The 16611-nt window shown below is 38.9% G+C and overlaps 1 protein-coding gene across 1 annotated transcript in view; it reads left to right on the plus strand.

The window, feature by feature from the left end:
- Positions 1-16611, plus strand: part of LOC114322390 (uncharacterized) — a 94252-nt gene that overhangs the window by 27197 nt on the left and 50444 nt on the right. Inside the window, exons 10-17 of the mRNA XM_082906174.1 lie at positions 2238-2325; positions 2435-2513; positions 2625-2733; positions 3014-3073; positions 3239-3357; positions 12881-13262; positions 13348-13532; positions 13640-13712. Coding sequence (XP_082762300.1) covers positions 2238-2325; positions 2435-2513; positions 2625-2733; positions 3014-3073; positions 3239-3357; positions 12881-13262; positions 13348-13532; positions 13640-13712 — 1095 coding nt within the window. The remainder of the gene's footprint in view (positions 1-2237; positions 2326-2434; positions 2514-2624; positions 2734-3013; positions 3074-3238; positions 3358-12880; positions 13263-13347; positions 13533-13639; positions 13713-16611) is intronic.

The following is a 16611-nucleotide window of genomic DNA, read 5'->3' on the forward strand; positions in this document are numbered from 1 at the left end:
ATAAAATTAGTAGCTCAAAAATAATTTTTGTTTGTGGCACTATTTTTATTTTTATAATCATTTCATTTCATTTAATACTTAATTGTAAATAATCTTATTTAGTTAGCTATAACGTGTTGTCTAAAAAAAATGTCTTTTAAAAAAAAAAAAAGCTCAAAAACAATTTTTGTTCATGGCACAATTTTTATTTTTATATGTACCCAATTTTTCTCTTCCCAAGCACACATTAATGTGTATTAATAGAGTGTTATTTTTATAATCATTTCATTTAATAATTGTAAATATTTTTTATTTAGTTAGTTCAGGTATTGGTCAAAAATAATTTTGTAGACATTTAAAATCAATTATTCTTAAAGTTATTAACTATTGAAATAAAATATTAAAAGCTCCTTTTATAGTGATTTGAAAAAACTAACTGATTATGAAAATTATACTTAAAACTAACAAAAACTAGCTGATTTATACTTAAAAGCTAACAAAAATTGATCAAAATTTATTTTAAACCCCAATAAATGTGATTTTGAAAAAAAAAAAAAAAGTGTATTGATAAGTTTTTTTTTTCAAATTGTGCAAAAAATAAAAAAAATTCACGGTTCTGGTTACTGCAATCGTTACGCTACAACCTTTACACCCCACAACAGCAATCGTGCCACCGCAACCGTTATAGCAACCACAACCGCAATTGCAATTGCTTTCCGAAACCTTGGCTACGGCCTTTACACCCTACAACCGCAACCGCGCCATCGCAACCGTTACGGCGATTATATATCGGGTTATATGCGATCTCTCTTTAGCATTTACACCTGATAACCCAATAAAAAGGTTTCCATGTTAAATAAAACTGTATGGATTCAAACAGTAATAAGTTCATATTTGGCCATGATCTTCATAGGAGGAGGATACACAGAGTAAGAGATGTTGATTCTACTGGGGCTTTCAGGCAGGGTCTTCAGGGTCTTCAACCTCTGCTTTCAACTCTCTCTATCTGTAGGGGACACTTGAGTAGGGGCTTCCCTATCCGCCTTCAATGTTTTATAAAGTCTACATGATGCATGGTTGACTTTAGCGGTGGTGTATTCTACTCAATGCATCTTCCTCGTATTTATTCAGATGCTCGTTGAGAGCATTAAGGCACTATGGCAGCTGTTATTTCTTTATTTTTTCTCCTTTTCTTCTCTAGGAGGATATCTGGTTCTCCTTATTATCCTTATTCTTCTTCCTTTTCCTTTAATCATAGTTCTCTTATGTTGATGTTCTTAAAAAAAGAAATAAATATTGGAAATATAATAACAACAATTTTATGATTCCTTTCAGTGAAGTGTTGAATTTTCAACAAATAATTGTAGTTCTTTGGAAAAATTCTTATTAGAAATTTCAGGAGTTTCATAGTAATTGGTGTCATGGGTGATTTGAGCACTCGATTTGGAACTTCTAGGGCGTGGAGGTGCAGAGTTTCAAGCCTTGATTTCATGACTAGAAACTGTAGATTCATGACATTGGTGCTGGTGCCACTATCTAAGCCAGTACAGGCAGTTGAGGGGGAGTGGGGAGTTTTGAGGGTTTGGTTTGGTAGTGGGTATCCAATATGATTAGCATGAGATGGTGAGGATATGCTGAAATCCCCGAATTGGATAGTTAAAGGGAAACAGCAGAGTACTGTATCAAATATACGCCAATATTTTTTTTTCTCCTCCCCCTTTTTGTAACATGGAAACTGAGCACACCACAACCATTTGGTCACCACAATGTTTCATATGTTTGTGAATTTGCTAAAATTCTTGCCACACCACAGCTAACTTCCTATTTCTCTGCTTTCAATGCTGGCTACATATGACTGGATAATTTATTCACTATCTATCTCGTGTGATCTTGCAATTTCTGTGGAGTTTTCATTGAGCTTAACCATGCTGGACAGTTGTTGCCATAAAATGACTCATGTTTGGTCCTGTCTCCGGCCAATATTCTGGTAACTTTTTTTAATGGAAAATTTGAAGTCCATATATGACTTAATGACATTTTATGCAGTTGAAGGGTATGTTCATGTTGTAAGTTTCTGTGCGAAGTCGGGGAATTGCTGCACATAGATATTGGAAAGGATAGCTGCTGACCTTTCTTGTATCTTATCGCATATTCTTGGAGATTTTCACCCATAAGCTGCATGTGAATCTTTCTTTGGCATTTATTGAATGGGAAACATTGTAAAGTAGTTATTCGACCTTCCTTTCAATTGTATGCAGGCAAAAATGGATCAGCTGAAACTTATGGGCCCTCTTATACTGACTGGAATTCTGAAGTCTCTTGATCATTATTCAACTTCAGAATCAGGTTCACTTGTGACACAATATGCATTCTGTGAACTTCCGTGGTCTATCATAATTATTTGTCATAAGTTGGTAAAATTATTTGATGGATCAGTATAATCGTATTCATTCAGATGCTATTGCTAGAGACACCAAAAGTTTTGCGTATCAAGCTATTGGAATGCTTTCACAGCGCATGCCTCAACTTTTCAGGTACATGATCTCCCTTCCTATATATATATATTTTTTGCTTTTGTTTTCTTTTTATGTGTTATTGCATTCTGTTGGATCATTTTCCTATTTTTGTTTTTTTCGTGGTATCAGGGATAAGATTGACATTGCTGTTCGGCTTTTTGATGCTCTGAGGTCAGAGGCTCAGTTTCTTCGTCTCATTATCCAAGACTCGACCAACTCCCTTGCTGTTGCATACAGGGTATCTCAGTTCAGTCCTTTTTTTTATGATATAGTTTACAATTTTCTTTTCTGATTGTATTGATTAAACATTTTCATGTAAGCTCAATTACATGGAAGGGAATTAAATTTCAGATAAAAGATATAGATGTATTTGTGGTCTTTTACATGTAAATGCCTACTATTTACTTCAACATTCTAGCTTTGTTCTGCACTGTATATGTGAATTACTCTTTTTGTTTTGGTTCTTTCTCTGTTTCGTACTGAATTCTTTTTTAATTGGTTTCTTGCCTGAGTATCAGGATGCACCCACAACTGTCTTAAAGGATTTGGAGGCACTTCTGCTGATAAATTCTCAACTGGTATAATTCATTTACAGTCTGGTCATCTTCTGTATCTGTTGTTTGACTCCTCTCTCTCTCTCTCCGAATTTAGGATGATGGTTTTGTCATTAATCTGCAGCACACAATTCTGGTTTCACCATAAGCTTCTTGATCCCCAATGTAAACCATTTTTCATTTTGCAAGGAACAAAGTGAAGTACGTTTTTGTGCTGTGAGATGGGCTACATCCTTATTTGAGTTGCAACATTGTCCAAGCCGATTTATTTGTATGCTTGGGGCTGCAGATACTAAGTTGGATATTAGGTATCTTGGTCTTTCATACTCTATGCTTTACATTTGCTTCAGTAAGTAGCAATTTTTTTTGTCATCATTTTGTTCATTAGGATTTCTGTGTATTGATGTTTCTTATAATGACAAGCCCTTTATCTATAATTGTCAACATAGTTGTTCTGACCAGGTTTTTTTTTTTTTTTTTGTTAATTTTGGCCAGCACTTTGTTTGGTGGTACTGTAGGGGTGTGCATATGTGATGTCAAACTTGGGTTATAAATTGGTGTTAAAGAAATCAATTGTTTTTATTAAAATGTGATAATTTTCCCCGTCTTCTCTAGTAGGATCAAAATTTCGTTTTAGTACGTTCTTTCGGTTAGGTTGGAAATGCAAATAGAAATGGAAACTTTTTGAAATGTTTTGAAAACATGAGAAATAGCAAAAGCATTTGAAAGGGTATGAAAATATTTGGAAACTGTTAGATTTGCATATAAGAAAGAAAAGAATGAGAGGAAGAAAAGAGAGAGCACTGCTGTTGTATATTATTTCACACACCTAAACATATTAGGGTTACACATACTTATAATAAAAGACTAAAGTACCAAAAGACAGAACTATCCTTATACACTAATACTTAACACTTTCTCCTCAAGTTGGTGCAAAGATATCTCTCATGCCCAACTTGTAGCAAATAGGATGGAAAACCTTACTACTAAGACCCTTAGTAAAGACATCAGCCAATTGATCTGCAGACTTCACAAAAGGCATACATATTAAACCCTTATTCAATTTCTCCTTGATGAAATGTCTATCGATCTCAATATGCTTTGTTCTATCATGTTGAACAGGATTGTGAGCAATACTAATGGCAGCTTTGTTGTCATAGTATAGTGTCAATGGCTCACTACAAACAAACCCAATATCATTCAACAAGGACTGGAACCACATCAATTCACATGTACCATGCGCCATAGCCCTGTATTTTGCCTCTGCATTAGATCTGGACACCACTGTTTGTTTCTTACTACGCCATGTGACTAAATTTCCCCCCACAAATGCACAGTAACCAGAGGTAGATCGCCTGTCATCTATAGAACCAACCCCATCAGCATCTATGAATGCCTCCAACCTCAAGTGACTATGATTGGAAAATAAAATCCCTTTTCCAGGAGCAGATTTAAGATACCTCAAAATACGATGCACTGCATCCAAATGAGGGACACAAGGCTCATGCATAAATTAACTCACTATCCCAATCGCATAGGTAATATCTGGACGAGTGTGGAATAAATATATAAGTCTTCCCACAAGTCGCTGGTACCTTTCCTTCTCCACAAGATCACCAACACCACTACAAAGATGGTGATTAGCCTCAATTGGCGAATCAGCAGGTCAGCAGCCTAACATGCTAGTTTCCTCAAGAAGATCTGGAATATACTTTCGCTGAGAAGAAAAATGCCTTTGTCAGATCTGGCAACTTCAATCCCAAGAAAGTACTGCAACGAACCAAGGTCTTTGATCTCAAATTCCTTGGCCAACAGCATCTTAAGATGTGTCACTTCTTCCTCATCATTACCTATCACAACTATGTCATCCACATATACTATAAGCACAGTTACTTTATTTGCATGACGTTTGACAAACATTGTGTGATCTGCATTGCTTTGCTTATACCCGAACCTCAACATAGGCTTTAGGAATCTATCAAACCAAGTTCGAGGAGACTGTTTCAAACCATATAACGCCTTTTTCAACTTACAAACTTTCCCAACTGTAGACTGAGATGAGAATCCTGGTGGTATATTCATATATACCTCCTCCTCCAAATCACCATGGAGAAATGCGTTCTTCACGTCTAACTGCCGTAAAGGCCATCCCAAATTAGCTGCACATGAGAGAATAGCTCGAATGGAATTCATCTTTGCCACAGGAGCAAAGATTTCTTGGTAATTAATTCCATATGTCTGAGTAAATCCCTTGGCCACTAATCGTGCTTTGTACCGTTCAATTGTTCCATCTGCTTTATGCTTGATGGTGAACACCCACTTACACCCTACAGGCTTTTTTTCACTAGAAAGAGAAACCAACTCCCAAGTGTTATTCTTGCTTAGAGCTTGCATCTCTTTTACCATAGCTACTTTCCACTTAGGATCATTGATAGCTTCTGTCCAACCCTGGGGAATACATGCAGAAGACAAAGACGAAACAAAAGCACAATATGTAGAAGACAATGAATCATATGACAAATTTAGAAATGGGGTGTTGAGTACAAGCCCTAACCCCCTTTTTAAGAGCAATAGGAAGACTCGAATCATTGACAACAGGACTCTCAACTACAGGTAGAGGAATAGACTGAGATTCATTACCTGGAACTGGCATGAGGGATGATGATGGGTTTGGTGGCACAAGGGATGCTTGCTCTTTCGGACGTCGAGAATAAGTCTTAAGATCAGCCCTGTTCAAACAACCACTAATGTCAGGCTCCACATCAGGAGAACTATTAGGCTCCCCCTCACCACAAATAATAGTCCGCTAACTAGGAAGGAAAAAAGACAACTTGTGTTGATAGGCCATCTCCTCATCCGCAATCTCATCCATACCACTACTACTCTCCCCCGGAGGAGATGGCGGAGAAGAAAAGGACACAGATTCACGGAAAGTGACATCCATACTTACATACACTTTGCGAGTGTGAGGATCATAGCATTTGTAACCCTTCTGAGTAGCAGAATAACCAAAAAAGACACAACGCACATCCTTAGGATCGAGTTTTTCACGAGTACGAGGTTGCAAATGAACAAAACAGACACACCTAAACACCCGAGGAGGAAGAGAAGAGGTGGGATATGCAATAGGAAGCAGTTGAAGAGGAATCTGGAATTGAAGGACACTGGAAGGCATACGGTTGATAAGGTAAGCAGCGGTAAGAATAGCATCACCCTAAAATGACTTAGGGACATTCATGGTAAACAAGAGAGCTGAGTAACTTTAAGAAGATGGCCATTCTTGCGTTCGGCAACCCCATTCTGTTGAGGAGTACCAACACAACTAGTCTGATAAAGAATGCCATGCTCCTCTAGGTATGCCCGAAAAACTCTATCAACATACTCAGTCTCATTATCACTACGAAGAATTTTGATTTGAGCATTAAAACGATTGGTCACCATTTTATGAAAAGTTCGGAAACAAGAAAAAACTTCACTCTTAGTTCGAAGCAAGTAAATCCAAGTCACACGGAAAAAACAATCAATAAATGTAACAAACCATCGATACCCAGAAGTAGAAACCACAGGGGAAGGGCCTCACACATCGGTATAAATAAGCATAAAAGGAAAAGTATTTCTTTTATTAATTGAAGGGTAACAAGTACGTTTATGCTTTGCAAGTTCACAAGCATCACAACCAAAAATACTCCTAGGACAATCACGAACTAAAGAAGGAAAAAGTTTCTCTAAAACACTAAAGGAATGATGACCCAAACGGCGATGCCACTGATGAAGGAGAGAAAGAGAAGAGCCAGTAGTGCACTTTAGAGCTGGAGATGGGACGAGAGGAGGAACGACATCCAGAAAGTACAACCCACTTTGTGCTCTACCATTGCCAATCGTTTTCCCGTAGCCAGGTCCTGAAAGACACAATGAGTAGGAAAAAATGTCACTGAGCAATTTAGAGAAGTAGTAAGACTACTAACAGAAAGCAAGTTAGTGGAAAAAGTAAGAACATGAAGCGCAGATGAAAGAGAAAGCAAAGATGAACAATGAACCACTCAAACCTTGTCTCGGCCGGAACAAGAAGAATAAGAATAGAAAAGACTAGAGGCACCTGTCATGTGGTTGGTGGCACCTGAATCAATAATCCAAGAAGGCGATGATAAGGTACTAAGAGCACTAGCAGGAATACCTGTGTTGGCAAAATTGGAAGAAGCGGAAGTAGAAGAAACTGTGATAGAAGGAGAGTCAAGTCAAGCCATCAAACGCCTAAGAGTGTGTAACTCATCCTGGGAAAGAGTGCTAGGCTCAGAAGGACTCACAGCAATCTCAGACACATGTGCTTGGGGTCGAGCTGTACTACCACGACCTCGACCCCGACCCCGAGTAGGGCGACCATTCAGTTTCCAACAATGCTTTCGATCATGTATGTCTTTCCCACAATAATCACACTTCAAGCGATCTCGATCAGCCAGTGTACCCTAACTCCCAAACTGAACCGGACTAGGCCGAGGAGCCTGTGTAGGAGGAGCAACAGCTAAAGCAGAATGATCTTGAATAAAGGAATGCACCATAGCACTACGGCGACTCTCCTCTTGCTGGACAAGGGCATAAGCCTCGCGTAGGGTGGGAAAATGAGAACGACCCAACACCTCGACGCGAATCTGATCATACTCCAAGTTCAAGCTAGCAAGAAAGTCATACACACGCTCTTTCTCCACGGTTTGCTGAAACAACGTGGCATCCCGAGAACAAACAACCTGAAAGCTTTGGTAATAGTCTAGTTCCTGCCACAGACTACTCAACTCAGCATAGTAGACTGCGAGTGATCTATCTTTCTGATTTAAGCTCCGAAGCTTCTTCCTCAACTCATACGCCTGCGCATCATTACCTTGTTGGGAGTACATTTGGGCTGTAGCTGTCCAAATCTTATAAGCAGTATCTAATAAAAGGAAACTTTGACTAATAGTGGGCTGCATAGAGTTGATTAGCCAAGTCATAACAAGTGCATTTCTAGAAATTCATTGAGTATGGAGTGAGTCATCACCATCCGGTAGGAGAAGAGAACCAGTAATGTAGCCAGTCAAACGGCGAGCAGCAATAGCAAGACCACAGGAGCGTGACCAAATCAAATAGTTGGAACCATCCAATGTAATGGGACTAATTTGAAGAGAGGGATTGTTGGTAAGAGTCATAACACGACGGAGGCCACCCTCATCACTAATTGTATCCTTAGTCTCGCCCTCTGCCATTGAAGATTAAATGCCCACAATAGAAAAAAATAAATACCAGCCCAAAACAGCAAAAACAAACAGAGGCAAATCCACCAACTCAACTTAAGGACAAAAGTTATCTCTAGAGACAAAAACAGGGCCAAAACAGGGGTTGGAGAGGCCAAAACCAATCAGAAACTGAGAGAAAAACGTGTTGAAACTAAGGAAAATCGACAAAAATAGAGTGAAACCTTGCCAAATCATCAAAACCAGTCCTCCCAACCCTAGGACAGTCCCAGTCAGCTCCCAAGGTAAGGGAGGAAGGAAAAAACAGCCAAACCAAGCCCCAGTAGGGACTTCCAAAAAAATCAATTAGTTTTTCCAAAAATCAACAAAAATTGAAAAAACACTCAAAAACTCATCAAAAAATTAAAATAAAAATTTAGGGTGAAAACCCATCAAATTTCAACCATGAATTTTTTATTTATTTTTTATTTTTTTCTGTGTACGGGGAAGAACGAAAGAAACAAGAAACAAGAGAAGAATCTTCAAGGAGGAAGATGAAACTCTGTTACCATGCTAGATTTGCATAAAAGAAAGAAAAGAAAGAGAGGAAGAAAAGAGAGAGCACTGCTGCTGTATATTATTTCACACCTAAACATATTAGGGTTGCACATACTTAGGCCTCGTTTGACAAGTGGCTTTTTTAGCCAAAAAGTCAAAAAGTAAATAAAAAAATCAAAAAGCCAACAATTCATACCAAAAAGTCAACGATTTCATTTTCTCTCTACTTTTTGCACATCTTTTCCTAAAAACCCAAAAAGTCTTCCCAAACATACTAGTTTTTTTTACATCACATTTTACCCAAAAAGCCAAAAAGTTACTAAAAAAACTTATTCCCAAGCGAGGCCTTATAATAAAAGACTAAAGGAACAAAAGACAGAACTACCCTTATACACTAATACTTAACAGAAACAAAAACAAAAACTTTTATTGATGTTAATAAATTCTCAATAGTTAATTACTCGAACATGTTGAGTGTTATGAATGCTTAGTTGGATAAAGAGGTTTGCCATTTTTAGAAATATATATTAAAAAAAATTGCGAAATTCTTGTAATAGTAGGGATGGAAAAATAAACAATCGGTGCATTGCTCCTTCATGTTTTCTGGACCATGAGCGCAATTGCTAGCTGATTTGTTATCACAATAAAGCCTAAAAAAATCTTTTTTGGTTGGTCTTAATTCTTATGGTGATTTTTAGTCAAAAGAAGCTCAAAGGGTCTGTGTGTCATTGATTTGCACTTGACCTAGCATCTCCTTGACTGGCATTTACTTTACCAAGTTGCAAAGATTACCTCTTTATCAATTTAATTAGCCCAATCAAATGGAGTTAAGAAAACAAATGTTTATTAACCAAAGGAGGTTGCAAGTATTCAACAATCCTCAGAGCTTCTTCTAAACTGTGGTGTTGTAACTCCATGCGTGAATTGATTCTCTGTAGCTACATGAATCTATTAGATCAACAATTGACCCAAAAGCTTAAGTTGTTAGGAAATGAGGCCAACAATGTATATTAACCTAACATTCCCCATCACATGTGTCTTGCACATGGAGACACAAATAGACTGAGTCAACAAGGTGCAAAAGCACATGCAAAATAGATTGCACATTGACAGAGATAATGAAGTTGACAAAACTTGAACCCAAGACCTTCGTGAACTAGGATTCTAATTTTGGAGGCATTCAACCCAAAATCAATGGGCTTTGGGTGAAGAGGTGATGTAGGACAAGTAGGGACAGCGCTGGATTTTGAAAATAGAGGTTATTTGATGGCCTAAACAGTGAGTAATTTAGGGTTTCAAGGGTTAAATTGAACGCTAATAGGTAAGGGAAGGGATCAGGGTTGATTTGAGGATGATTGGATGGAGTTTTGAGGTTGAAAAATGCACTTTAGAGGGCTGTGAATAGTAATCCGAGAACAGTAAATTAAAACAGAAAATAAGACGAAAGAAGAAAAGAAGATAAGTCTAGGCATCGCACCTAAATTCCATAGGCATCACATTTAGGGTTTGATTGCATCACACAATTCATAAAGAAACTTCAAAACTATCAATTTTTTTTTATATATATAATATCAACTCTACTAAATTATAAGCATGACATGATTTTATGTAGAATTAGGAGACTTCATAAACCAATTATAACTAAAAAAGAAAACTATTACAATATCTTTGACTTCTAAAACTAATGTAAGACTAAATAAGAAACATAAATAAAAACTAATTAAATAACTTGACCCGTAGGACAACCCGTAAGCAACTCTTACAGCCCATGTTAGCAAATATAAAATTACCAAAAAACCCCTCACCTAAAAATAATCATAAAACATGACTATAATAATACTAGAAACAGGGTTATGTATGGTTCCTATCGATTCCTTTTTGAAACCATTCCAATTTCCACATATCGCCACTTCTTTGAATTTACTTTTCCTTTAGCTTCTTATACTCTGCATCAAGAGGCCTCTAGACTATATGAATCAAGTTTGGGTGGTGTAGATTAGTAGTATGGATAAGACTTGGTCTATATAATCCAAAGGCCTCTCCACCCACTGTCAATTAGTTTTGGGTTGGATGCCATCAAAATTGGGATAAAAAGTTGGCGCTTTGGTTTCCATCGATTTATCCCATTGCAATGGATAGGGAGGCTGTGGTGGATTCTTATTGGTCACTAGATGCTGGGTGGATGGTTTGGGATGTTAGGCTTCTGAGAGAGGTTTTTGATTGGGAGAATGACCAATTGGACCTATTGACTTTGTTGTATGGTATTCCAGAGGTAGGGATGGGGCCGGATTGTTTGGTATGGTGGTGGAAGGATGCTAAAGGGATTTTTTGGTGTCATCTTTTTGTTTTGCCCAGACGGATGGGGTGGAGATTTTTTTTTCATAACAGAGTGTGTCGGTTGCTGGCGCTTTGTCGAAGGTGGTGTTCTTTGTGTTGACGACCACTCTAGAGAGGATTTTGACGATGGATGATCTGATTAGACGTTGCCAGATATTGGTTAATTAGTGTTGAATGTGTTGTTGGGTTGCAAAGTTTACCTCTCATCTTTTACTTCATTGTTCTGTGGCAAACCAACTTTGGGGTTTGATTTTCTTGGTGTTTGGCTTGGATTGGGTGCAGTAGGGGTGTGTGGTGGATGTTTTGCATAGTTGGGGGGGGGGGGGGGGGGCAGGGGGGAAAGAGACGTTGGAAGGCTTGGTATCTTGTGCCGTTATGTTTGATGTGGCTGGTTTTTTTGGAGCATAACCAGCGGACTTTCCAAGGGAAAGAGGTCTCCGTGCTTCATTTGACGATTTTTTTTTTTTTTTTTCTGGTGGTTTGGTATAGTTGGGTCTTAGGAAGTGTGGTTCTGGACTTATTTTCTTTTGTGGATTTTATTGATTCTTTACATGTCTAAATGTAGGTTGGAGTGGGGCTGGTTGTGGCTGTATTTGTAGCATCATCTTGGTGCTCTTTTTCTAATAAAATGGTTACTCTTTAATTATCAAAAGAAAAAAAAAAGAAAAAAAAAAGAAAAAAAAAAAAAAAAAAAAAAAAGGAAAGAACTGAAGCATAAAGTTCCATTTCTGATCAATGTGTCAGATTGACAGAATAATCTACGTTTATGTTGCTGGTGGGGGGGGGGGGGGGGCAGGTGGGAAAGAGACGTTGGAAGGCTTGGTATCTTGTGCCGTTATGTTTGATGTGGCTGGTTTTTTTGGAGCATAACCAGCGGACTTTCCAAGGGAAAGAGGTCTCCGTGCTTCATTTGACGATTTTTTTTTCTGGTGGTTTGGTATAGTTGGGTCTTAGGAAGTGTGGTTCTGGACTTATTTTCTTTTGTGGATTTTATTGATTCTTTACATGTCTAAATGTAGGTTGGAGTGGGGCTGGTTGTGGCTGTATTTGTAGCATCATCTTGATGCTCTTTTTCTAATAAAATGGTTACTCTTTAATTATCAAAAGAAAAAAAAAAAGAAAAAAAAAAAAAAAGAAAGAAAGAACTGAAGCATAAAGTTCCATTTCTGATCAATGTGTCAGATTGACAGAATAATCTACGTTTATGTTGCTGGTGGTCTTGGTACAATAATTCTTTGCACCAATTAAATTTGAATCATCACTAGAGCATATGGCTAAAGTGATTTGTTGAATGATACTGACATTGGCTGTGTGTAAATGCAATTGACAGTGCTGAATAGCACCTAGAAAGGAGTCAACTTGCCATTTTTGACTCGAGTTTTTTTTGTTTTGTTTTGTTTTGTGTGTTTAATTCTCGTCCTTGAGAACAAGGAATGGAATGACAGAGAACAAAAATTGTTACAATGCAAGAGATGAGGACTTAGACTTTATTCTATGTTCCTCTCTCTCTCTCTCTCTACATATATATATATGGCGATGTTGTTGACTTGTTTTTTTTATTATACTGCCGAAGTACCCCAGTAATAAAATAAAGTCAGTAGTATTGACATTCTTTTCTTCAAATCGCAATTGACACAGTTCAATTTTTATTTAATTAGTGATGAACCCTAAATTTGGTCAATGCTTATAAATTGTTTTATTGTTTTGTGCATGATTGCCGACTGATATTTTGTAGGGAAATGGCACTTGAAGGTTTGTTTCCTGGTGAAGGTCAAAGGGGAGCGGTTGGTGACTATAACAATCTTAAATACCCAAAACTTGGAGATATGCTAGATTATATTCTTAAACAGCGGCCAGCATTACTAGAGGCCACAGAAATGAGGGAGTCAAAGCTTCTTTTCCCTTCAAAAACATATGTGACTATGATCAAATTTCTGTTGAAATGCTTTGAGGCAGATGCAGAACAATACGGGACAGTAGAAAGAATTCTGGAGTATTGGCCTTCAGTGGAGAATATGTGTTTGCTACTGGAACATGCTATGGCATATGAAGGCTCTGTTGAGTTGCATTCAAATGCCTCCAAGGCACTAATCACAATTGGAACTTATTTTCAAGAGGTTATTTCGGGGATTTCTTTTGCTTTCTTGTTTAGTTTGTATCTCCTAGTTGTGTCTTCCTTTTTAATGAATCATTTTCATCCAGATGATAGCATCACGCTATGCCATGAAAATTTCATGGTTAAAGCAATTTTTGGGTCACATGGATTTCGATACCCGTGAAGCTATAGCACGTTTACTTGGAATTGCTTCCCATGCTCTTCCTGTGTCCGCGCTGCCTGATCTTATTAGCGAACTAATTTCTTCAGTTTCTGCAGCACATAAGTTAAGGTTTGTACTATTTTTGTTTTTCCATCAATTTTTGCATCTACTTTGAGGTCACTATCGCAGTATTTCTTACTGTGAGTTTTTTTTTTGTTTTTTTAACATTTGTGTAGGTTTGAAACACAGCATGGGGTGTTGTGTGCATTAGGATATGTTACTGCTGCTTGCATGACAAGGACGCCTACTGTAAGTGTCAGTTGTAATGTTGTTTTTCTCTCCCTTTTGCTTACAATCATATCCCATTCTTGTAGCATGTACATTAAGCAGGTTAATGATTTCATAACTACTTGGATTATAAAAAAACTTGGATTTTCTGTAGTAGGTTTTATACCTATTTGTTAAAATTTACCATCACCTACCACCAATTTACCATCACCTACCACCACCTATCACCTACCACCAATTTACTATCACCTACCACCACCTACTCCTCACCTACTCCTCACCTACTACACTCACCCTCTCCTATATAATGAGCCACTCACCATTTGTAATATATATAAGAACATTATATCAATCAATAATACATCAGTTTTTCTTACATGGTATCAGAGCAGGTTTAGAACCTAATATTTTCGCTTCACCGGCGGGCGGCAATCTCGCCTTGGCCGCCCGTCGGACCTCAACCTAGCCCACTAGAATTTTCTACACATACCTTCACTCTTCTTCACCGCCAGTATATCAGAGCTTTGCAATCATCAAGGAGCACCGCCATTCGCACGCTGCCCACTGTCGCAGCTACGACTGCTACCGACGCCAACTCTACTCCGCCATTGGTGTTTCACTTCTGTTCTTCATCTTGCTTGGGAGCTTCTTTAATCTCATCTGCTCCATCATCCTGCATATCTGAGGTCCACAACGTGCGGTTATCCCTAAGAAGTTGCATAATCAATGTGCTATCCTTGTAAGACTCCTCTCCCAAGGTATCCAATTCAGCAATTGCTTCATCAAAAGCCTGTTTGGCAAGATTGCAAGCACGGTCAGGAGAGGTTGCGCTCCTCCACAGTCAACTCCTCCGACTCCGCCGCCGCCGCCGAGACCTTCTCCATGAAATCACGTCCTTCCCACTGCTGCAACAAGAAAGGGCAGACTGCCTTGCATATGGCTGTAAAAGGGGTTAGTTGGCGTCGCCTGAGAGATCTCACCACCAAACCCTTTTACCCTTCTCTCTTTCTTTCAGGTTGTTGTGTTCCACATCTTATTCTCAAACCTGGGGCAGATTATTCTTTCTCTGTCGATTTCGAGGATATTTCGGAATGCAGAGAGATCAACCCCTTGATTCAATTTGCTACCAAACACACCATGGAGACACACACGAGCTCTCTCTCTCTCTCTCGTCCCTTTCTCTCCACTAGACCCACTTTAATCATATCCATGATTCCCTTTACTTAAAAAAAAAAAAAAAAAAAAAAAACCCTCTCTCTACACAGACAAAAGTAGAACTATCTCGTGTTCCCCCTCTCTTCCACTTTCTTTTATTTTAATATATATATATATATATATATATGTTTCTTTTAATATCCTACTCCCACTCTGTCAACTTTTGCATACAACCCATACTTTTTCTTTTCCTTCTTTCCACACACTCATGTTCCCCACCACATGCTTTCCTCCTTCATATATTATTGTTATTATTATTATTATTATTAACCAAAAAAAAAAAAAAAAAAAACAAAATTCTCACCCCTTTTTTTCTGCATGTTCTTCCTATCATTCGGGTTTGCACAACTCATTTGTTTTATTCATATCAGGGGATCAACCCCGATCACCATTTTACACCAACATAAAAAAAAAAAAACAAACAAACAAACAAACAAACAACCACATTCACAGGTGGGATTTTTTCTTCTCTACTCTGCCGCCGGTCTTTTCTTCTTGCCTCCGTCCTGGGCGGCCCTTGCCGGTGTTGCCTCCATGTTTCCCACTCCACTGGGCATGATCACTACTCCCTGCTCCTCCACTGCAGCATATGGTGGCCCTCCAAATCGGAACATCACGGTGGCCTTCCGTTTCAGCTCCTTGTTTTCCGCCTTTAGCACACTTATCTCTGCTCGCGCATCCTTATACATGCGTTGGAGCAGAGCCAGTTGGGCGTTTAACTGCTGCACCTCATTTGTCCTACTCTGCAGCCGGTGCGACAAGTTTGTGACCGCCGTCATGGTCTCTACACATGACTTCAAAGTATATTGATTGGCCTCAATATCAGTTTGCACCGCCATTTTTTGCTCCACAGACCGCATCGGAAAGTTCAACGGAGCAAAATCAGAGGTGTTTGGTTGAGGTTCACGGGCCACCGCACCAGTTATCTCTCTTGTTGACTCGTTGAGGTCGGGAAAGAAAGTGAGCAGACCACGGGACGAAGAGGCCATATTCTGGGTAGCTGAACGGGAAGACGAGGCCATGTTTTTTGGGTTGCTGAGTGTTTCAGCGACGCAGCGATTTCTGACTGGTACTTTCAGAGAAGGATTGGTTACAGAGTGTTACAAAGTTTCTCTCTCCGAAAACGAGGAGTTTTTCAGATAAGGGTTGGATCCAGAGTATTTTCAGAGTGTTTTAGTCTGACAATGTTCAGAGGTTTCAGCCTGGTTTGGTTTCCACTGCCTCCGCATTGGTTTATATCGACACTGACGACGCGGCCGACACGCCACTCTGTCGCTCACGTGCCTCGCCGCGTCTCCGGCTCACCTTTTGATGGCTCGACGCTTTCTTTCGGGCACGCCTTTTGATGAAGTGGGCACGCCTTTTGAGGGCGCGACTTTTGAGAGCTCACTATATATATCCATATATATATATATTTGGGCAGCCTATATACACCATCATACAGTGTATTTTTTAAGGGTCCGACAAGACTCTGTAAACTGTCCCGACATTGATTCCGGTTAGCTCCTTCATGGGTCCGACAAGACTCTGTAAACTGTCCCGACATTGTCCTCTACACCGTTATGACACCACCATACAGTGTCCTCTACAACGTTATGACACCCCCATACAATGTCCTCTACAACGTTATGACACCACCATACAGTGTCCTCTACAACGTTTTGACACCACCATCCAGTGTCTTCACCAATGGTCTGACACGGCC

This window comes from Camellia sinensis, chromosome 14, assembly GCF_055761805.1.
Source record: "Camellia sinensis isolate YWXY chromosome 14, ASM5576180v1, whole genome shotgun sequence".
NCBI lineage: Eukaryota > Viridiplantae > Streptophyta > Magnoliopsida > Ericales > Theaceae > Camellia > Camellia sinensis.